At 40.2% G+C, this 24,344-nt stretch overlaps 1 protein-coding gene across 5 annotated transcripts in view; it reads left to right on the top strand.

The window, feature by feature from the left end:
- NTRK2 (neurotrophic receptor tyrosine kinase 2) overlaps window positions 1–24,001 on the top strand; it is a 468,765-nt gene extending 444,764 nt beyond the window's left edge. For all 5 annotated transcript variants that reach the window (XM_073546013.1, XM_073546015.1, XM_073546014.1 and 2 more), the window contains 2 exons: window positions 18,113–18,271; window positions 21,730–24,001. In XM_073546013.1, coding sequence (XP_073402114.1) covers window positions 18,113–18,271; window positions 21,730–21,915 — 345 coding nt within the window. In that variant the 3' untranslated portion in view covers window positions 21,916–24,001. The remainder of the gene's footprint in view (window positions 1–18,112; window positions 18,272–21,729) is intronic.
- Window positions 24,002–24,344: the final 343 nt, after the last annotated feature.

Below are 24,344 nucleotides of genomic sequence, written 5' to 3'. Positions count from 1 at the left end.
CCAGCTCCAAGCAGCAGAGGAAACAGCACCAAGAATCCAAACTCCCATAGCAGCAGAAAAACTACCGACACAAGAGAGCTCCTCACTCCAAGCTGGTCTGCATAGAATAACTCTATTACCGATGATCAGCTGATGTGTCATGTGACTATTTAAAGGAAGGTGACAGTGGTTACCAACCAACAACATCTGACCATCCTTAAAGAAGCTGCCAGCAAGATACTGACATTAACATTTGCTGGATCAAAAAGAAAAAAACATTTAAATTACAGCAGAACCAGAGCTGCCACAAATCTCATAATGAATTGAGGCAGTATCACTCTTTCAATGAGGGGCCTTTGGACCCTTAAGACCGGACTTCACCGGAAATTATGTATGGCAAGGATGCATCAACCCACTAGTATACACCTCCATAGTCACCTGATACTCAAGGTCATGGCAAATGCAGCAGCCTAATGGTGACGGTAATAACATAGGCTCTGAAGATGCAACAAATCTCCAGAGTAACAATCTGTGGAACAAGTTATATACATGCGTCACTTGGGATAAAGCCAACTGGAAGGTCCCAAGGCTGAGATCGGCTGCCACCTTTTACAGCCCGATCACCTTAGAACTCCAAATCCCAGATGCGTACTTCCACCTAATGTTTTTAGTGGACACCCACATGTACTCATTCACACACAGATCCAGACCTGAATGTTTATTACCACGCATACATTTGCCACAAGATGGTATTCTCCTTGAGGGACAGACAGTAGAGGAGTCCTTCTGTGTCACCAAACTCATACCCTCAGGATATTCAGAGGAAACTACCACCCTCCCCTGACCACTCTTCTTGGGAAGGCACTGAAACTCAGAGTTTACCTGAGGTGTGAGTAGAGTCTTTCCCCTGGTAGCACCTTAGCTACCTCCACAGGGGAAGAAGGGGTAGATCTTAGAAGGACGGCAGAGATTCTAGCTACCATAGTTTGTTTGGAATCTACACCTTAGATGCTGTTGATGTGGGAGTTCAGATTCCTGTGACGTATTCTCTGCTGCTTTTAAGTTTAGCAACAGAGTCTGAAGATGAGTATTTATTCCTTTAGCTTTGTCTGTGTTGTGTTTCTCTCTTCCCCTGTGTTTTTACCCTCTGAAGTGTCCTTGCCGTGTTTTTACCCTCTGAAGTGTCCTTGCCGACCAGTACATTAGCTAGGGTATACTGGGGTGACAATCAGGGACTAGGCACTTGATGTTGGTGGGGGAGAACCCGCATAGGGTGTTATGGGAGCTTAGGGGAAGACACAGGTTTGTGTCAGGAGGTGTTTCCATCCCTCGCTCCCTATTGTTAGGTTTGTGTGCTGAATTGACAATCGGGCTTACCCGTGTCCGAGCATGACATTACCAACCGTACCATTTTCCTGGAGACCCTATGGCTCAAGTGTAGGCTCACGGATGAGGTTACAGAGTTGCAGTCGCAGGTGGTGCAGAAGCTTAAGCTTGGGTCTGAGTTCTTGGTCTCAGCTCATGCCAAGGCTCAACCAGAACCTAAGATTTCTTAGCCAATAGGTTCTCTGGAGGGAGAGATAAATTTATGGTTTTTAAGGGAGCCTGTAAATCGTATTCAGGCTCCACCCTCATTCCTCAGGGCGTTAGGAACAATTTTTGGAGGAAGATGACAAGGGTGTGTACATTTCCTCCACTTTTTCACTTTTACCGTTTAATCTGAAATAGTGGTTGGGGGAAACTGAGACTATTCCGGTTCTTGTGGATAGTGGAGCTGGAGTCAGTTTGGTAGATTCTCGCTTTGCTCAGACCACCCATGTTCTACAATCAGTAGGATGCTGGCGAGACCCATTTCTATTTGTGTGATTGATTCTGTTCCTCTCAGCCAGAAGAGTTTGACCGAGTCATTCCTGTCATGCTACGTCTTGGAGGGTATGCCTACTCCTTATCTTCTTAGGCCTTCCCTGGCTGAAAAAACTCCAGAGTTCCATAGTTTGTTACACAATTTTTCTTGATCATGGCAATCTTTACAGTACCTTTCCATGACAGAGATGAAGCTTAGTTTGATTTCCCTAGAATAGTTTGCGGACTCCATTTGCAGAACTCCTAAGGTGCCAGGGCAGCAGAAACCCTCATCAAGTGACACCATTTTTAAATTACAACCCTCTGGATATTCATCTGTAGGTGTAGTGATGATTTTTACTCCATGGATATTTTCTAAAAACAAGCATGCTTTGGATGTTGCAGAGTGAAAATTGCAAATATGCCATTGTAGTGCCCAATAAATTGTAGTTTCCCATACATTGTGCTTGCTTGTACTTCTGGAGACATGCACCCTTTAAATTAAGTGGGCTCTCCTCGCTACAGTAATGCCAAACATGTGGACGCTAACTGCAGTTTAGGCGTATTATTTGGCTCAGAAGGGAGGGGGACTTTTGGATTTGGGAGCACAGATTTAGCCTGATTTCTTTTGGAAGAAGCCTTTTCTCTTTTCCAGAGCCTTTGTGCTATCAGTAACATGAAAAATCCTATATTTCCATTAACAGTTGATGGACCAGATTGAGGGCTTGTTTTATTGTAGATTTCTTGTTGGTGATATTTTGGGGTACATAACATTTTAAGCACGCATCCAAGAGAGAAAAGAAATGCACCACTATCATTCCAGAGCTAACTGTCTGCTATACTCAATCACCTCGCTTCCAGCTAAATTGCATGAACTCACGAGTGCCAACCCAATAAGAACAGTACAATGCATATTATTCAAGAGAAGAAAAAAGGGTGGTACACACCGTTCTTAAAAAATCCAGACTATTTTTGTAGCGTCAAAAAATCTTCATACAGGCAGGCAAGATTAGAACCAATGGATGATAATAGGACGACGGTTGTTTCACGCACCTGTGCTTTTAGGGGTCCTGTGGAAGCGCAGGTGCATGAAACGGCCGTTGTCCCATTATCATCCACTGGTTCTAATCTTGCCTGCCTGTATGAAGATGTTTTAACGCTATATAAATAAAGTCTGGATTTTTGAATAGTAATAAGTTCTACATTTAGATGTGTTTAAAAAAAGTCTGGATTTTTTAAGAACTGTTAGTGCCATCCTTTTTTCTTCTCTTGAATGATGTACATAACATTTTAGATGACTTTTAAAGGGGTTTTCCCATGAAAAAACTTAATTTTGATCAACATTTTAATCAATAGATCTTTGAATAGTAATAAGTTTTACATTTGGATGTGTTTAAAAAAATGTTCCTGTCCTAAGAAAATCTTATAAATGTGCCCCTGCTATGAGCTGTTTATTGTCTGTGTCTTAAAGTCCTTTCGAGTGTCCATTTTTCATGTCTGTATGTGGTCAATTGTTTAAGTACCAAAAATATGTACACACGCACACCCATTGTATTCATTGATGGTGTGCACATGTCAGGTTTTTCACAAGGACCGTGTGTCCATGTGAAAAACCCACAGACATGTCCGTTTTTTACCATAACCATGGATGAAATCCATGCCGCACACGTGCACACTGATGACATCAGTGTGATGCGTACCGGAGCGTGGGAAAAGCTGTACACTTTGTGCTTTTCCCAGGTGCTGAATCCTGAAGACATCTCTGATTATTGTCGCCTGGTCTCCCTGAGCTCAGCGTGACCAGGCAACAATGATGGCAGTTGTATTCAGCACCCGCTTATGTTATTGATCTGGGAAAGGGGACAATATCCCCAAAATTTCCCAGGTTATTAATACCAGCTCACAGCTGTTTGCTTAATCTTTCCTGGTTAGTTCATGGGGGACCCCGGAAAAAAGTGATGTAGGATCCCCCTATACATTCTAACCAGCAAAGGCTAAACAGACAGCTGTCGGTTTGTAGTAATAGCCTGGGTAGGACGAGGGATATTGCCCCTTCTCCCAGGCTACCAACATCAGCCTTCAGCCACCCCAGAAATGGCGCATCCAAAAAATGCACTAAATCTGGTGCTTAGCCGCGCTTTTCCCACTTGCCCTGGTGTGGTGGCAAGTGGGGTAATAGGGTTGGGGCTGACTTCCAGCCTATGGATTAGTAATGGAGAGGCGCCTATAAAATGCCCCCATTGCTAACCCCATAGTCATATTGTAAAAAAATACACAGCCTGAATAAAGTCCTTTAATTTAAAAAACACAACCCACCCTCATTTTCCCATTTACTACTGTAAAAATGAAAATAATAAAAGACCATATTTCTCACCTGCCCCACAAAAATCCATTAGCGGTAATTTCATAAAGGTTACTGATGGTCACTGGCAGATGTTCCCACACTCAGTTTAGTGTGGGCCAGCCGATGAACTGTGGTAACCTTCATGATGTCAGCACTGCGAGAATTTTCATCGCGCCCCTTACAATGAACTGCCTTTGGGAGCCGCAGCTTTAGTGACATGCGGTAACCTCATTGACGTCACCGCAGGTCACTGAAACTGTGCTCTTCCTCACAGCTCAGTGTCTTCAGGAAGCCTGCTGAACCGTCACATCCGGCCATCACTCAGCAAGGCATCCAATTGAAGCAGAGATGGATTACAGTGTTGGATAAATGGATTGTAAGAAGCTCCATAATTATTTCATGAGAAATCCAAGTAAATTGTATAAATATTTGATAACTAAGGCCTGTTTCACACTTCAGATTTTTGACGTCAGTTAAAATCCGTCGTTTTGCAAAAAAAAGGATCCGCCTTTTTTTGGCGGATCCGTTTTTTTCCCATTGACTTGCATTGCGGCGCATTTTGACGGATGGTCATCCGTTGCATCTGTTTTTTGATGGATCCATCATAATTTTGGCGTCCGCTGTCTTGAGTGAACGGACAATGAAACGTTTTTTGTGTGCGTCGAAAAAGCGGACAGCATCGGATCCATCGCTGTCCGCCATGCGTTATAATGGACGCCTATGGGCGGCGGATCCGTTGGCAACCGTTAATTGACGAAATCCGCCAACGGATCCGCCTTTTTATACTGAGCATGCCCAAAAGAATTTCCTTTCATGAACTTCCTTTAAATTTCGTGAACTACCAGCTAAAACGGATCCATCAAAAAACGGATCCTGTGTCATCCGTTTGTGGCAAAACGGAAACGGATCCGTTTTTTCACACTCTGGCAGATTTTGAAAAAAAAAACTGAAGTGTGAAACAGGCCTTAGTGGTTATACTACAGTGCTTCTTTTATTTTCTGTATACCGTACATAGTTATATGTATCTAAAAATAGACAATGTGGTTGTTCATCTTTCGTGATAGAAAATCTCTGGCCACAATGCTCTTTGCTATTTATGGCAGGATTATTGAACCAACATTGCAAATGTTGCTGCAGCCTTGGGAGCCTGGTAATTTCTTGTCAGTCTCTTTGAGATTATCAGTCAAAAGGAGATTTCACATTTGACATGTAATGAATTGTGGGTGAAGACAGTGGTCTGGCATTAGCAAAAGATAAAATAGGCTTTAACTTTCACCCTGAAGTATCGTAGACTTAGAGTTGCATTCCCAGGAAAGTAAGTAGCTAAAATGAGGTGGAGACTGACCCACATGTGAATAAGTGAATCCCCCATAAACACCCATACAGGAGTGGTACCCCCGGCCCACCTGCCCAGTATAAATTATCCAAACTGCCATAAATACCACCTTTGGTATTTTCACATATCAGGTGTATAAGGGTTCACAAATTTTCGCCCAAATGCATTTTCCATATACTTCAGTGGAGATGTGACTGCTTGCACAATGCTGCCATCGTTACATTTAGATGGAGTGAGACTATGCTGGCTGGAGACTATGTTACGGGTGACCAATAGCACCTCGCTTCGTCAGTGGATAAATTATATAACAATTATATTCAAGTTACAGCAATAAACAAAGGCTAGGTTTTCGCCATATTTAGGCATCATGTTTTGTGCATACTAGTAAATTCTGATATGTACATCTAACATGAGTAAAGACTTCTATTAGTCAGCTGTGTGTCCCTTCAGCATAAAATTCACCAGGATATGTTGGTATACTTTCATCTCTATGGTATTGAAATGCACAAATTATATCTTTCTTTTTGTATATAGCTGACTTATGCACCTCTGTAGGCATACAAGTTCTTCTCAAAAAATTAGAATATCATCAAAAAGTTAATTTATTCAGTTCTTCAATACAAAAAGTGAAACTCATATATTATCCAGAGTCATTACAAACAGAGTGATCTATTTCTAGTGTTTGTTTCTGTTAATGTTGATGGCTGTGGCTTCAAGCCAATGAAAACACTAAAGTCATTATCTCAGGAAATTAGAATACTTCATAACACCAGCTTGAAAAATTATTTTAAAATCTGAAATGTTGGCCTACTGAAATGTATGTTCAGTAAATGCACTCAATACTTGGTCGGGTCTCCTTTTGCATCAGTTACTGCATCAATACGGCACGGCATGGAGGCGATCAGCCTGTGGCACTGCTGAGGTGTTATGGAAGCCCAGGTTGCTTTGATAGCAGCCTTCAGCTCATCTGCATTGTTGGGTCTGGTGTCTCTCATCTTCCTCTTGACAATACCCCATAGATTCTCTATGGAGTTAAGGTCAGGTGAGTTTGCTGGCCAATCAAGCACAGTGATACTGTTGTTTGTAAACCAGGTATTGGTACTTTTAGCAGTGTGGACAGGTGCCAAGTCCTGCTGGAGAATGAAATTTCCATCTCCAAAAAGCTGATCGGCAGAGGGAAGCATGAAGTGCTCTAAAATTTCCTGGTAGACGGCTGCGCTGAATTTGGTCTTGATAAAACATAGTGGACCTACACCAGCAGATGACATGGCTCCCCAAACAATCACTGATTGTGGAAACTTCTCATTAGACCTCAAGCAGCTTGCATTGTGTGCCTCTCCAATCTTCCTCCAGACTCTGGGAACTTGATTTCCAAATGAAATGCATTTTTTTTTCATCTGAAAACAACACCTTGGACCACTAAGCAACAATCCAGTTCTTTTTCTTCTTGGCACAGGCAAGAGGCATCTTGTGTTGTCTATTGGTCATGAGTGGCTGACACAAGGAATGCGACACTTGTAGCCCATGTACTGGATACGTCTGTGTGTGGTGGCTCTTGAAGCAATGACTCCAGCAGCAGTCCACTCCTTGTGAATGTCCCCCAAATTTTTGAATGGCCTTTTCTTAACAATCCTTTCAAGGCTGCGGTTATCCCAATTACTTGTGCACCTTTTTCTACCACACTTTTTCCTTCCACTAAACTTTCCATTAATATACTTGGATACAGAACTCTGTGAACAGTCAGCTTCTTTAGCAATGACCTTTTGTGGCTTACCCTCCTTGTGGAGTGTGTCAATGGCTGCCTTCTGGACATCTGTCAAGTCAGCAGTTTTCCCCATGATTGTGGAGACTACTGAAACAGACTAAGGGACCTTTTTAAATACTTAGGAAGCCTTTGCAGATGTTTTTTGTTAATTAATTTAATTTACTGAGTTAATGACTTTTGGATTTTCATTGGCTGTAAGGCTAGTTTCACACTAGCGTTCTCGGGCGCAGCGCAGGGCCGCCGCTTAGCTCCGCCCCTGGTCATGCCCCCTCCGGTCAGCTCCTCCAAGGATCGCATGAAGCTGCATGTGATCAGCATACCGTATATTTAGCGTTGGGTACGCTGACTGTGCGCTGGTCTGATTTTGCTGGCGCTGCGTCCAGCGCACAAAAGCGCGCTGTGTTGCATTTTTGTGCTCTGGGAGCAGCACAGTGCCAGCAAAATCAGACCAGCGCACGACCAGCGCATGATCAGCGTACCTAACTAGCCTTAGCCATAATCATCAACATTAACAGAAATAAACACTTGAAATAGATCACTCTGTTTGTAATGACTCTATATAATATATGAGTTTCACTTTTTCTATTGAAGAACTGAAATAAATTAACTTTTCTATGATATTCTAATTTAGTGAGAAGCTCTTGTACATTTGCATTTGCATGGGCCATAGGTTCAGTAGCACCTAAACATGATGTGAACCCTGAGTAATACTGTAATGTACTCTGCAAAGTTAATGAGAATCGGTCACTTTCTAATGACCCTATAACCCTTCGTGAAAGTTTAATGTCAATCTCCACCTTGTCTAATAGATCAGATCTCACACTGCTCAGTACAAGCTGCAACAATCAGTGAGGTTAGGTGGACAGAGACTGAATCGTGATATCTGTCACTTTTGCTGGGAATTTTAAATTGTTCATCTACACATCAGGATTATATAGCCAATCAGGCATAAACCTTCAAAGTTAACACACTTGTGTAATCATGTCTAAAAGATCTATTTAATAACAAGAGTAATATGTATTGTGATATCCAGTGACTGATCAACTTTAAAATTTATCCTTAAAAGGTATCTATCATGGGGCTTCTGCTGCCCTGTTTGATGGAAACATGATGTAGGGGCAATGACATTGATTCCAACGATGTGTCTCTTACACGGCTTACTGTTGTAGCTTTAATAAATGTTATGGTTCATCTGCTTTGGACCTGCTAGTATTCTCTCAATGCTGAGCTTTGTATAGCACTTGATTGACAGCTTTCTGTGTACACTGTGCATAGGCAGAAATACACGGTGCATAGGCAGAAATCTGCCAATCAGAGATGGAAGGTGGGGATACATAAAGCTCATGAATATCAAGGGCTAAATAGCTGCTTGTCCACTCAGTGATAATCTACTGCTGGTAAAACACTGTTTTAGCAAAACTGCACAAGCATCCCTGTAAGTGACATATTGCTGGAAACATGGTCTCTGCTTCTATATTGTGCTGCTCTTAGATGACGTAGCAAAAATCTAGTGATAGAATCTCTTTAATTGGGCTGTCCAATACATTTTTGTAAAAAGTGTCCATTATTATTTAGATTGATGACCTATTTTTAAGATAGCTAAGGTCAGCCATTATCACCTCTGGATGCCGGATACTGCAGGTAAGCTGCTGTCCTCTTCCATACCAAATCTTTCTGCAGTGGTCAGCAAGGGCTACTAAACCTTGCACGGAGCGTTGGTGCTCCACTCTGTACACATGTGTTTACATGTGACCACAACCAGAGGTGCTAAAATGGGGTTCTGGGTGTCAGAATCCCAAAGTAAAAGTTGTAGAAAATAACTTAAAGGGGTATTCCATCTCCAAGATTCTATCCCAAAATGTATTAGGTGAAATAATAATAATATTAGCAAATATTACAAATGTAGTATAGTTCTTCTGATTTGCTATGCAGGCATAGATATAGTAAAAGTTAGTTAGCTAGCTGCTAGTGGTCATAACCTTGGATACCTAAGGTCCTGCAATGCCCTGCACATGAGGAAAGAGACATAGCAAATCAGAAAAACTATACTACATTTCTAATTGGAGGGATTTGCTATTATTATTACACCTACTACATATTGGGATAGGCTCTTGGAGATGGGAATACCCCTGGACCAGCATTGCTTTTCCATACACAAAACTTAGTTGCCCACCATTCTCTTGCCTGTCGACAGCGCGGCAGCCAATCAGGGAGCTCAGTGACTTTTTTAGTGTAGACAGAATGCCCTTTCAGAGTCGCTGAGCTCACTGATCGCCTGCCCCACTGTCGACATGACGTCAGCTTCACAGCCAATACCAGACACCAGGAGCAGTTGCGGAAGACTCACTGGTGGACCCCGGAAACGTAGGTTGAATGCGATTTGTTGTCATTTTAACAAACTGCAGCTGATGCAGAACATTGTCTGAAAGAGGACAACCCCATTAATATACAGGTACATGTGTACACAGAGCCTTTAGTAAGCCTGGTCCATTATTATATTGAAATATATTTTGTTTTACAGTATTTTTATATGATTTGGGAAGAAAAAGGGCAATTAGTTAATATCTGAAAATAGGGATTAAATAAGCCTGGCTGTTCGGTATATTACCTCTCAGCATATTGCAATGCCTGCTTCCTAAAAACAAGGAATGGCTTCACTATAGCGCCCTCGTGTGGCTATTGTGCTGTCTGTTTAGAATGCAAACATGAATTGTTCTTCAGCAGAGATTACCACAACCCCGATTGTAATCCCATTTTTAAATAGGAAATAAATATATTATGGTAACATCAAGGCTGTAAAGATGGCGAATTGCATTACAGCACTAGAACATGATCTACTCAGTGGTGTCACATTACTCATATTTGCTTCTAGATAGTATGATATAATTATGATCGATGCAAAACTGCCTTTAAAGGTATCTGTGACACCTTTTTTGTATATAAGACCAAATGCGCCATGATTTTACTATTGTAGCATGAGTTCAACATTTTAGGAGTTTGCCACACTTATTTTCCTCTTATAATTTATCCATGTAAGGAAACGTCAGTGTGAAAATGATGTGAATGACACATAAAAGTATGATAAGACTACAAAATTAGGAAAATTATGAAGCAGTATATATGTATAGGTATGGGGAGTTCTCATGAACCTACTCTACAATCTGTCCACCATTATTCTATGCTATGGTCTTATGCCTTTACTAGGAGATTGAAATCCTCAGTGATGTATAACGAGCAATATATTAAAGCCTCTGTTCATCAATTCACAAAAATGGTGTAAAACACTTTAAAAAGTCACACTTTTTTTGCAACACCGAGTTGCAGACATTTTTGGGACTTGGTGTTTTAACCCCAGTTTCGGCCAACTCTGGCAAAAATGGATGGAGATTGGGAAGAGCTACACTTGCCCACCAAATTCATCGATAATGGTGGCTTTTCTTACATCAGAAATGTTACTCCAGTCCCTAACTGGAGTAACATCTTTGGCAAGGCACACACCACTGATAAGATTCATTAACTGGTGTGCTCCTCTTTATTAATTCCATGCTATTTTATTCCTACATGCTCATCATTAAGACTGGAGTACAAAATACAAGTCTTAATGAATCGGGACCTATGTTCTTTTATAGGTTAACGCAGTGTTCCCCAACTCCGGTCCTCAAGAGCCACCAACAGGTCATGTTTTCAGGATTTCCTAAGTATTGCCCAGGTGATAACTGCATCACCTGGACAGACAAGAATTCCAACACTTGTGCAATACTAAGAAAATCCTGAAATATGACCTGTTGGTGGCTCTTGATGACCGGAGTTGGGGAACACTGTGTTAACGTATAATTGTGCAAAAATAATTTCATTGTGATTGCAGTTTAAGGTAGCTAAGATATGTGGTCTCGTTTGCCGGATGTAAAAGTCACCTGTGATTTGGAAGCTGAAGATGGACAGCATGTCCCCTTTTAATTTTACATTAATCCATAATCAGAGTTCTAGACGGTTGAGAGAAGGCCACATGTCATGATCTCATTACTTTTTTTTACTTAATGAATTAATGCAATAAATTCCCATGTGACCATTGCTCATTTTTATAGTAAATGGGAGTTAGTCATGTTCACTTGGGATACCTATACTATAGCACTATTCCTCTGTGAGGGGGCTGACATCATTTCTTTAGCTGAGCTTCTATGATAGCGTATCCAATGTTGTAGTGAGCAGCTCTTATCATCCATGAGTTTTTTTACGTGAAACACAAAGTTCATTACAAAGTTACAAATGTTCTCATCTCTTCATTGTAACTTTATGCTGTACTTGCAATTTAGTCAATTAAGTACAACTTAATATTTATTTTTATAACTGTTTTAAATGTTATCAACCACATAAAGTGTGAAGTCCTTCATTTCGGAAGAGTCAATACACGCGTCGTGCAACAAGAAGGATGTACTGTAGATGGTTTGGGTCAATTTTTTACTTTACATTTTTTCTCATACATTTTAGTTTTGTAAATGAGTTTCATTAGAAGTTGTGCATCGCCTGAACCTTTAGGGTATGTGCACACGTTGCGGATTCCTGTGCGGATTTTTCCGCGCGGAATCTGCAGAATCCGCAGGTAAAAAGACTTGCATTTTACCTGTGGATTTACTGCGGATTTCCCGTGGATTTATAGCGGATTTTGTGTGGATTTCGCCTGCGTTTTTACACCTGCGGATTCCCATAATGGAATGGGTGTAAAAACGTTGCGGAATCTGCACGAAGAGTTGACATGCTGCGGAAAATAAACCGCTGCGTTTCCTCGCGGAATTTTCTGCAACATGTGCATGGCAGTTTTTGTTTTCCATAGGATAACATGGTACTGTACATCCCTTGAAAAACTGCTGCGGATCCGCAAGGCCAAATCCACTGCGGATCCGCAGATGAATCCGCAACGTGTGCACACACCCTTAGGCTGCAGGTCTCACAACTTATTGTTTGTTGGCTGAACGTTGGGATTAACTACCGTACATTTTTGTCAGAGAGCTAGTTCCGATGGGGAGTTTGTATCTCTTATTTGCCTTTTACTGAGCTCCTCTCATAAAAATAGCTGAGAGAAATTCAATAAAAGACAGATAAAAGAGTTTCAAACTCCCCATCATAGAGAACTCACTTATGGATTCCTAATTAATCTAATTTTTCAGCAAGCAATGAGCAGTGATGCAAATTGCCAAAGAGCCAAATGGTGCAAAAATTGTACTGAAACCCAATACAAAAATTAATTTTAGCCCAAAATACCTGTTCTTATATTCCTCAAAAGGGTTCTTCGGTCAAGATAAATCAATTAATAGAGATGAGTGGATCAGGTAAAATTTGAATTCACCTGTTCGCGTTGATTTTCCTGGGAAATTTGCAGATAAGTTATTCAATTTATGTTGCACATTATGCCTCAAGGTTTCTCTAGGGTCTAGAACATAATAAATGAAGTAAATTCATTATATAATCCTTATCGCTTACCTCTCCAGCCCCTCCGCTCCTCACCGTCATCCAATCAGTCCTCAACGCATATTGTGACCTTGTGCATGCATACACAGAACCGTCCTGGACCTTATAAGAGCCAGAAGTTCCAGCTTAGTGTGAAAGGCCCAGAGATTTCTGCACTTGTGGCGTGTATCAGAAGATGCAACGAGGACTGGAGAGGTGACAGTGAGGAAGAGAGGTAAGTGGCACCTGCACCAATCAGCTGTTGAAAGCCCTGACCAGGTGTAAACAAATGAAATGACAGTGATGGAAACACATTGAAGCTTCATTCAATGTGTAGTGGCTGCTGCTGAGTACTGCAGAACAGACCAGGAACTGTTCTACAGTCCTTGAATCCAGAAGCTACACATTGAATGGAGCTGAGCTTTGCTATTCTGTTCCATGTGTTTACATTTGGCCACCACTGGAGATTGTACCATTTAATAGGCAGGGGTTTTGGACTCCTTTGGCTCTGATATTGATAATAGGCAGGGGTTTTGGACTCCTTTGGCTCTCATATTGATAACCTATCCTGAATAGCTCATCAATATGTGCTTGAAAATGCTAAGAATTTAGGTCCCATCCATTCAATGAGTAGACTTGTCATGCCTCAGATTTTGGGACTTGATCCAGTGATCTATTGCTGCGTTTCTCTGTCTCTTGAGCCAAAGCCTGTTTGGTCTCAATCCAGATGCTGATTTGTTTTTGTAGTTTCCTTCCTTTCTTTAATTTGCTGCTATTTGGTTGTCTCTCACTTCCCTATTTGGTCCTGTCCTATCACTTCTTGGGAGGGGCTATTTATATTCACCTTGCACCTGCCTTCTTTGCTAGCTAAACGTCAAGGTTGATTGTGTTTGGAGTTCCAGCTCCTTAGCTAGAGATTATTTTGTTTTAGCAATATCAGTTGCTTTCCTATGGCTGTGTGCACACGCTGCGGATTGTCCTGTGGATTTTTCCTCGCGGATTTGACAAAAACCACAGGTTTATCTGCAGTTTAGCCTGTGGTTTTCCCCTGCGGTTTGACACCTGCCATGGAGCAGGTGCCAAACCGCTGCGGAATCCGCACAAAGAATTGACATGCTGCGGTTTTGAAACCGCAGAAAAACCGTGCGGAAAATTCCGCAGTGTCTGCACTGCAGTTTTTATTTTACATAGGTTATAATGGTACTGTACACAGCAGCAAAAACTGCTGCAGATCCACAGGACCAAAACCGCTGCGGATCCGCAGCAGAATCCGCAGCGTGTGCACATAGCCTATGGCTTCTTTGTGTGTCTTCCTCCCTAGCACCCTTTCATTTCTGCTCTGAGAAGTTTCCATGTCTTCCATTTGTTTTTTGGTTCTGTTTATTTTCCTCTGTATTTCCTGTGTGACTGTGTAAATATGTTCATTGGCCTGTGCCTCATCTTCTATTTAACCCCTTAACCCCCAGAGGTATTTTTATTTTTGTGCTTTAATTTTTCGCTCCCCTTCTTCCCAGAGCCATAACTTTTTCATTTTCCATAAATATGGCCATGTGAGTTGTACTTTTGAACGACAACATTGCTTTTACGATATCATGTACTTGAAAATGGGAAAAAAAATTCCAAGTGTGGTGAAATTGCAAAAAAAGTGCAATCCCACACTTGTTTTGTGTTTGGCTTTTTTACTAGGCTCACTAAATGTTAAAACTGACCTGCCATTATGATTCTCATGGTCATTACTGGTTCATAGACACCAAACATGTCTAGGTTCTTTCTTATCTAAGTGGTGAAAAAAAATTCCAAAATTTGTTTAAAAAAAAAAATTGCGCCATTTTCCGATACCCATAGCATCTCCATTTTTCATGATCTCGGGTTGGGTGAGGGCTTGTTTTTTGCGTGCCGAGCTGACATTTTTAATGATACCATTTGGTGCAGATACATTCTTTTGATCGCCCTTTATTGCATTTTAATGCAATGTCGTGGCGACCAAAAAAACTTAATTCTGGCGTTTTGACTTTTTTCCTCACTACGCCGCTTAGCGATCAGGTTAATCCTTTTTTTATTGATAGATCGGGAGATTCTGAATGCGGCGATACCAAATATGTGTGTTTGATTTTTTTTATTGTTTTATTTTGAATGGGGCAAAAGGGGGATGATTTGAACTTTTATTTACTTATTTTTTTATATCTTTAAAAACTTTTTTTTAACTTTTGGCATGCTTCAATAGTCTCTATGGGAGACTAGAAGCTGCCATAACCTGATAGCTCAGCTATATACGGGCGGTGATCAGGTCTCCTCTAAGTAGCAGATTTGCTCTCTTGCTATGAGTGCTGACCACTGGGTTGAGCTCACAGCAAGCCAGCAGTGACAACCATAAAGATCTCTAGGAGACCTCTGGTCGTCATGCCAACCCACCGGTGACCCGCGATTGCCGGAAGCGTATGTTAAATGCTTCTGTCAGCGTTTGACAGCAGCATTTAATGGGTTATAGCTGCGGGTGGATCGAGATTCCACCCGCGGTTCTTCTGGGCACTTGTCAGCTGTTCAAAACAGCCATATGCCGGGAAAGATGTGGGCTTACCGCCGGAGCCCACATCAAAGGGAGGGTGTCAGACATCGGTGTACTATAACGCCCGATGTCGGAAAGGGGTTAATGTATATTTTTTCTTTAGATATTATTGCTTTGCTGCTGCTTTTGTCTATAATGAGGATGTAGTTAAGGACATTCAGGGTCAGTCAATGTTGAGTGATGGTACCATTTAGTAATCTTAGTGTGTCAACCTCCATGGTCAGGCAGGGACAAATCAAGGTCAGATCAGGGACTTTCCTAGTCTGAACAGGGACCTGTGGAGTGCAGGTTCTGCTTCTCTCCTGGTTTGTATGTTACCATGCGAGTGTGTAGACTCAGTCACAACAATATTATACACAATGCTAGTGGTCATAATACATATTTCTGGTTATTGTGGCCAAGCAATTACCCCTATGCTGCTCTGAGCCATTTGGTGCTTTATGAAATTCTTATGAGCATATCATAATGGCTCTGAAAAACCACAAAATTGAGATCATAATAAAGCTGTAGTTGTTGACCTGTTGACTGTTCTTTAAGGGGCTTTAATTTATATCTGGGCAATTAAATATGTGGTTCTTGCCACTACATGGAGTTATTATTTTGTGGGTTTTTTGTAGTTGTTATTCACGGTGATATATTGAAATGAGTCAAGCTTTATTGAACAGATGATGAAGACATAACGGGAAGCTGTATCAATAAATAAAGCCATGATGGATAGGGAAACAGTTGTGCATTGAGTGTCTTAGGCTTTTAGGCGCATTAACTGACTTTCAGTGTCTTTGTTCTCTTTTAATTTAAATGGGAAATGTTTATATATATATATATATATATATATATATATACACAGTATATGTAAACTATATATATTGGGTTTTTTTACGTCAACTCCCATTATGTGATGAATCACTAGAAATAAAATTAATATTAATGTGTGCTTTACCACATTAACCATCTCACTAAGCGTTTATCAGTATTTTATTAAAGGGATCTTTTTGCATAAACAAAGCTTAGCTTAAAAAAAGGTCTGAAGTACTGCACAAGGGCATGTGAGCATGATATATTAACTCATATAGCAATATCTATAGAAGCAATATACTCAGAAGTGTAGAAATGTACATTAGTAAACTACACACCAGCCTTGTGCTCTGGAGTAAGAAAAAGTTGTAAAGCAATATTATACAGTCAAATTTCTCTAATCTTCCATTTTTGTTACTTTATATATTATTTAATAATCTGGGTTATTGGTTGACAGTACAAACAAGCTTTTTTATGCAAAGCAGAGAATAAAGTGGACTATAATAAAATGCTGAGATAAAATGTTCTTCTATGCAATCAGAGTTTTTAGATGTAGCATGAAGCAGAGCTGAGAAAGCTAACCCCGCCCACATCACTGAGACACAGAGTTCTGTGTACCTTGTCTACTTAAAGTAAGTTGCTAATCGGTGCTGGGGGGCGTGGTTGGACCACTTAGCATGCAGGAGCTAGTCTGATAATCTCCTGCTTATAAAACACTCATTGTATTGAAACAACAGCACATAGTCTAATAAGTGACAAATCCCTGAAATCAGTGTCCCAGCCCCTGAGATTACATGGCAAAAGCCTGCTGACAGATTCCCTTTATGTTTGACATTCCTCTGTAAAAAGCAATGTTTGGCTGGCTGAATGAGATACCCTTAATGTAGCTTTAGGGGGTATAGGTACTGGCACCCAATCACAACTGTCTGAAGATAGGTGTCTGAGTTGGCTAAGGTACCTGGCGATCTTGGAAGGTTTGTTAAATTGTTTGACATTGGTATGGTATCTACCTCCAGTAGGGGAACTAGTGAGATCACTTTTTACCCTCTAGGACAGGGCTAATTTGAATGTAGTGTGGAAGGAAAGCTATGCAAACGTAGGATGGAAAAAGTAACTCAGATGTTGTAGTTTAGTTAAAATCCAACGCCAATATTATGTAAAATGAGTACATTTAAAAAGATTGAAATTATAGAAAGTAAATAATGTAAAAAGCAAAGTTTAAGAACAGCCTATACTCTGAATTAGACTGGTTTACATGAATTATTGCTTGTGAAGTATCTCTCATTGGGCACAAAGCAGTTAATTGTGCATAAAACAAAGTAAGTCGCTGTATGGTGTGCTCTGGTCTCGAGCTTAGAAAATAAATAAAATCTTGTTTATGTCAGTTAGTTATTGCATAATGGAGCCAGTATTATATTAATTGTCAATTTATACAGAATACGTCAGACTCGGGAATGTCTATGGCTCATAAGAGTATCAGATGTCCAGTCTGTGTTTGGTTTCTTCTCAGCCCCCATATTGTCCATGACAAAAGTCAGATCCTGAGCTAATGCATTGTTAAGTGATACTCTTTATGTGAATATAAACTTCTGGATATTTATAGTGACTGTGAAAAGAACATTTTATTGAATGCATTTCTGCTTTAAAATTCAAAAAATATCACCGCATGACCTTTTAATAGGTTTTACTAGGTATAACTCATCCATAGTTGATATTTGTACTCTAATTTGCACTTTGTGTGACTATTAAAGCATTTTATTAAACATTCTTAGAAAAAATTAGGACTGTGCCAACATTATACTTACCTGTCCTCACTCCTCAGTTACTCCCGTGACTTTCCTCACTCACCCCCCAGCAGCTGCAACCCTGCGATGCTGCTGTCCACTTCCCCTCCCAATGCTTTACTAACAAGAAGTGCCAGGAGGGAGGTGTTGTCAGCAGGGTCACATGAGCATGAAAGGTCCTCTTTAGGTAAGTTTTTGCACTTTTCTGACAGTACATTAGAAATCTTACTGTAACAAATCCTTTTTTTGTCTCTAGGTTGGAGGACATACTATGCTACCTATCCGTTGGATGCCTCCTGAGAGTATCATGTACAGAAAATTCACAACAGAAAGTGACGTTTGGAGTCTAGGAGTGGTTCTATGGGAAATTTTCACTTATGGCAAGCAACCATGGTATCAGCTATCAAATAATGAGGTTTGTATATATTGTATGTTTGCAGACACTGAGAAAAGTGTCTAATATAAGAGACATAAATTAAGTTTTGGCAGTGTTTTAACTGTGTTTTAGCTTTTTTTAGACTCATGAGGTTTGTAATTCCTATTAGAAAGGTTGCTTATCTTGATAACCAGCCCATGGACAGTCCAATAAGCTACTTCAAAACGTCCTGAGTAGAGTTGAGCGAAAGAGGTCGGTCAAATTCAAAAGTCGCCGACTTTAGCCAAAGTCAGATTTCCCAGAATGCTTGCACGTGACTTTTCAGCCAATGAGCAAGGACGTACACAGTGGGCAACGAGATTACATGTGCAGCGTCCGGGGAGAGAGAGAGAGTTTTTGCGCACTTTAAAAAAGCGGTCTGGCATGTATGTGTATTTACTGTCCTCCACTCCCTGCCGACTTTGCTTCCCCATTGACTTGCATTGGGTTTCGTGTTTCAGTCGGACCTTCGACTTTTCACGATAGTTGGCTAATTTCGTTCGACTCGACATTTGAAAAAGTCGTATTTCATGAAACCCGACTCGACCCTAAAAAAGTCGCTCATCTCTAGTCCTGAGGTAGGACAGTGTAAGGCGAAATACAATAAGACATAATGCCCATTGAAATAAAAGAGTGATCCTGCAATACATTGATAGATCTGCTCTTTTTACATGTGTTTCTGCTCTGAGTCATAGAGGGGACATGGGAATAACCCGTTCTAAGATGTTTATTTTCCTATATACATAGGGTTTGCCTTAGGACTGGCCACTGACTGCTAAAAATATACTATAATCTACTCTAAAAATCTACGATATTCCCCAAAAATGGAAGTACCCCAAACAAAAATCCCTAGCATGATTTTACAGGATTTTGGAGCCTTGCTCCACAAATAAGCCCTAGTTACAGTCAGGCCAACACTGGGGTGTGGACAATTGCCCAAGGCCCCTCAATCTCTTAGGAATTCCCAGCGTTTCTATTTTGGTGTTAAGACTGCCTAAGGACCTTTGGTGACATCACAGTCACGTGACCATGATGTCGCCAAAGGTCCTTTATATGCTGGAGTCTAGAGGAACTGAAGAGGAGCCTGGATTTTATGCATTGTAGGTGCAGTGTTTGTATATCATTTATCTCTATTTGCAGTCAGCCTTGGACTGGCCCACAGAACAGGAGAATCCTCCAGTGGGCCACTGTTTAAGAGTGGGTCACCACCCTGTTATATGAGCAGTATTTGGCAATATATACTTGAATCACTATGCACAGACAAAGGGAGCATCTTATTCATTTAACAATCTATCCAATCCATTAATATATACAGTACATTTGTGATTTAAGGATAATGTCACATTTGCATGTAGTTGGAAAGTGGGGCCCTGGAGTTTGTTACTGGTGGGCCCTTGGCACCCCAGTCCGACACTGTGTGCAGTGCATGTGAATATACATGTGTATATATGTGCAGTGCATGTCTATGTGCAGTGTGTGTATATACATGTGTATGCATGTTCAGTGTATATACATGTGTATGTGCAATGTGTATATTTGATTAAATGCTGATTTTTTTTGTTCAAGGATAAATGTGAATTGTTGCACATGGAAAAAATAATATATCCCCTGAAAATAAGCTTATTTTGGGGGAAACATAGTACTAAAAATAATATTATTTTGGGCACGTGCATAAATGTAATTTTTATAAGTTATCATGTAAAAGCTTTTGCTTACTGATGAAGATTTGATGTTAAAAAAGTATTCAAATGTACATGCATTGTTATAGTCATTTCATCTCAGGGATAAAAATTAGAGAAAAAAACTCGAAAAGTAGGTAGTGCCAAATGTTATGCATCTACTTCCTGGCACTGAACAAAATCGAAATCTATAAATAGTATAATTTTGGAATTTTGCCATTAGTAAAATAGTTGCTTGTAACTGAATTCAACAAAAGTGCAATTCTAAGGGCTTTGTATACACAGGGGAGTAAATCTGCAACATACGTGCATGAACTTTGCAAAGTTTAGCAGCAAGGATGAAAATTTGTAGTTCTAACCAAATGTAGGGGTTTTTTAGGACTTTATGAAAACTGCTACAATGTAACCTGTATGAACATACCCTTGTAAAATATAATGCTTTGATGTGGCATAGACTTGTGCAAAGAATATTGCATGTACTTTATAACTTTGTGAATCTTTGTTAAAAATTAAACAGTATACCCCAAAAAGAGAACTTCGTCATAAAGAAAACATGCAACAAAATGATATCTTGTATGTAAAGTGCATGCTTCTTCACTATCTTTCATACCATATCTACTTCGAAAAACAGGGGTGAATACTCCACGGTGTACTGTTAGTACACCATAACCTAACCCAGCTTTACCTTTCTCCAGAACTTTATCCCTGACCTGTCTGGTGTGTTCCTTAATTTTCATGATGCTGCTTGATACCTAATGTTTTCAAACAAACTTTTGAGGCCTTCACAGATCAGCTGTAGTTATACTGAGAATGAATAACACACAGGTGAACTCAATTTACTAATTATGGGACTTCCGGAGCCAATTGGTTGCTCAGGACTTTATTTAGGGATATCAGACAACAGGGGGCTGAATACAAATGCAAGTCATAATTTTCATATATATTTTTTAAATAATTAGAAAACTATATATAATTTATTTTACACTTTGCAAATACTTGCTACTTTGTGTTGGAGTATCAAAGAAAAATCTCAACAAAATACAATTATGTTGTGGGCGTAATGTGAAAAAAATGTGAAAAAATCTATTGGGTATGAACACTTTTTCAAGTTACTGTAATTATTTGGACCATAGGATCATAATCTAATTATATAAAACAGATTAAATTATTAGTTGCATGTGTTATTTAATAAAAAAAACTTACTATTGCACAAGAGACTACAAGATCATTCTAAAGTCTCCGTCACACACAGCAATCTCGCTAGCAAGATCGCTGATTTTGTGACGCCACATCGATCTCACCAGTGCATGGCCGTTTTTTGATCGCTGGTCTTCTGCTGACCAGCGCACATCGCTGCGTTGGTCAGCAGCGGGAGCCAACAATCAGAGACGCTCCCAGCGCTCTAAGCAGGCACTGGGAGCTGGTCTCTAAGTTAAAATATTGGGTTACTAAGTGGGGCGCGTCACTTAGTTACCCGATGTGTACCTTAGAAACCTGCGTGCTCGCAGCTCCCGGCGTGAGCACGCAGGTTTCTAAGGTACACATCGGGTAACTAAGTGACGCGCGCCACTTAGTTACCCAATATTTACCTTAGATACTAGCGTCCTCGCTGGTTCTAATCGCTGGTGAAGCTGCCTGTTTGGCAGCTCCCCAACGATCATGTAGCGATGCACCAGCGATCCTGACAAGGTCATATCGTTGTCGAGATCGCTGGTGCATCGTTTAGTGTAACGGGGCCTTAACAGTCATCTGATATCTCTTTATCCTTTTCTCTTGTAGGTGATTGAGTGTATAACTCAAGGCCGAGTCTTGCAACGACCTCGCACTTGTCCGAAGGAAGTCTATGATCTAATGTTAGGCTGCTGGCAGAGGGAGCCTCACATGAGGCTGAACATCAAAGAAATCCACAGCCTTCTTCAGAACTTGTCCAAGGCATCCCCCGTTTACCTTGACATTCTTGGCTAGACGTTGATGGTGTTACCTGTATGGGCTTGATGAATGAATGTGGTGAACAGCCGCTGAACTCCATGAAATGTGTTATAATAACCTCTGACAGTATTAATATAACAAAGATGCTGAGAAGCTATCAAAGGGCAAGCAACACAAACTTCTCCATCTGTACAATACACAGTATTGATATTTGCCATTAATAAGTTGTATCTTTTTATCCTGAGCCTATCTCTTCTTTTGCTTATTTTCTTCTTCCGTCTATGTTTGGTTGTCTCTCACTGTCTTTCCTACTCCGTGCTTATGCCTTTATGTAACTCAGCATACATAGACAAAGGCCTTAAAACTGTATCTGTTAATCAGCAGGCTCGCATGTCTGTCCACCACATCTAACAATGCCTTCTTGTATTCCTGCCTTTGATGTGGATGAAAAAAAGGGAAATATTGTATGACACAAACTTAGTGACTTCTGCTGTACATACCTGTAGACTTTCTATTGACTGTTGCTCACCTCTACGTTTCCGGCTATGTGCACTAATGACAGACAACTTCTGGACATCAGGATGAAGCTTTGCAGAAATGAGTTTGTGGTAGTACGGAGACATGCCAATGGGAAGACATTTAAACATCTTCCTAAACAGAACCTGAAGAAATACAATCAATGCATACTATTCTGAAGAGAATAAATCCACCTTGCTTTGTATGTGGCTAATCCTTTATCACCATATACCCCCATGCTAGGAAAAACCATGTCACTTGCTTCTAGCAAGCTACCGTAGCTGTCTTCATCAATTTCTTTTCTAAGTGCCGTAAACCATTGTTAGAGGCTGAATCACCCGTTTTAACAGACTGAAATCATCACAATGTGATGCCGAATTTATCTGATACAATGTCCAACAGACAATCTCTGTCATTGACCAGTTTACAAAGCCGTTGTATACAACTCAAAGAATACACACGATGAGTGGAGGCCAAGAGCTCAGAAAAAAGCTTGGGTTGTTTTGTATGGCGATGGACAGATGTGATATGGGAAGTTAAATACATGTATGTCATAGCTGAGGAATAATAGCCTCAGATGAGGGCTGCTGCTTGAATTCTGTTCTGGTAACAGAGTCAGTAGGCAATGTCACAACCAAAAGATGTTGATGGTGCACATTCAACGGTTGGTGGCTAATCTTTTTTTTTTTCTTTTTTTATTAATAGTTTTTCATCCGTGGGCTCCGGATTGAAGTTTATATTTCTCTATATTACATTGTAAAAGAAAAACAAAAAACTGTGGCAGCCTTTCTACAAATCTATGTGATGTTAAACTTGGAGGCAGCGCATGCTTATATATGTTACCGGCATGATGTGTCCAATGCAAAGATATTGAAAGTTGTTCCCCAATACACATACAGTACAGGGATCAAAACCTGTATCACAGTCACATTTACCATAGTGTAGAGAATTATCTTTTGGGGAGAACAGGTGAGGCCCTATTGTAACGCCAGGCATTCCTCTCTGGGGTGTTAGTTTTTGAAGAATGTAGTAGCACAGTAATGGAATCTACCATTTGTATAGGTAAATGTAAATAAATGCCGTATGTTGACTTAAAATTGGTAATTGTAAAATATATTTGAGAGTTAAGAAAAAAGTATATGAGTATTAGTCTCTGTAACGGAGGCGCTAGTAAATAAATTAATCTCATCTCTTGGGGTCTACTAATGATTGTAACACATCTCTCTATCAAGGTTTTAAAGCTAATTATAAAAGTGAAACAATGATACTTGTACAGATGTGACTTGTGCTATTGCTTTGGTACATTGTTTGAACTTCTTATCTTGATTTACTATGTATACTTTTTCACACTCATTTGCAGTAAAAAAACAAAAGTGTGTGCCGACTTACTGAGTTAAGATGGGACAGGCAATATGTACTGCTTGTGATGAAAACGAAAAACTGTGGAGCGGATGTGAATGTTCTACATTCTCTAGCACTTGCCTATAAAACAGTTCTGTAGTTCCATTTTCGCCTACACCTACAGTAAATCTCAAGTTAGACACTGAGATGTACAGGATACATACACTGGGATTCTGAAAATAAATCTCTGCCTTTTAATGCTAAACATCATTTTGCCTGAATTTTCATAACATATGGTGATTGTTTCTTAGCATGACGTGATGATTTGTATAATCCATAGGAACTAATTACTCATTAAGTTTCTAGGTTTTCATTACTAACCAATGAACAATAACGTGATATATGGGTGATTGGTGTGGGTTAAAGCATTGCTTTGGATGTAATATATTTGGATGGTGAGGGAACACAGCTAATTTAAATTAATTTAAATCTCCTGGTCCAAAAGAATTACATCTTAGGGTACTGGAAGAGTTAGCAGAGGAACTAACAGAACCACTGGCCAGAATCTTTGAAAAATCCTGGAAAACAGGAGAAGTTCCAGAAGATTG

Source organism: Dendrobates tinctorius, unplaced genomic scaffold, assembly GCF_039654945.1.
Source record: "Dendrobates tinctorius isolate UK_male_01 unplaced genomic scaffold, ASM3965494v1 ptg000144l, whole genome shotgun sequence".
Lineage (NCBI taxonomy): Eukaryota > Metazoa > Chordata > Amphibia > Anura > Dendrobatidae > Dendrobates > Dendrobates tinctorius.
The sequence above is the reverse complement of the archived record's forward strand: the minus strand, read 5'-3'. Positions and strand labels throughout refer to the sequence as shown.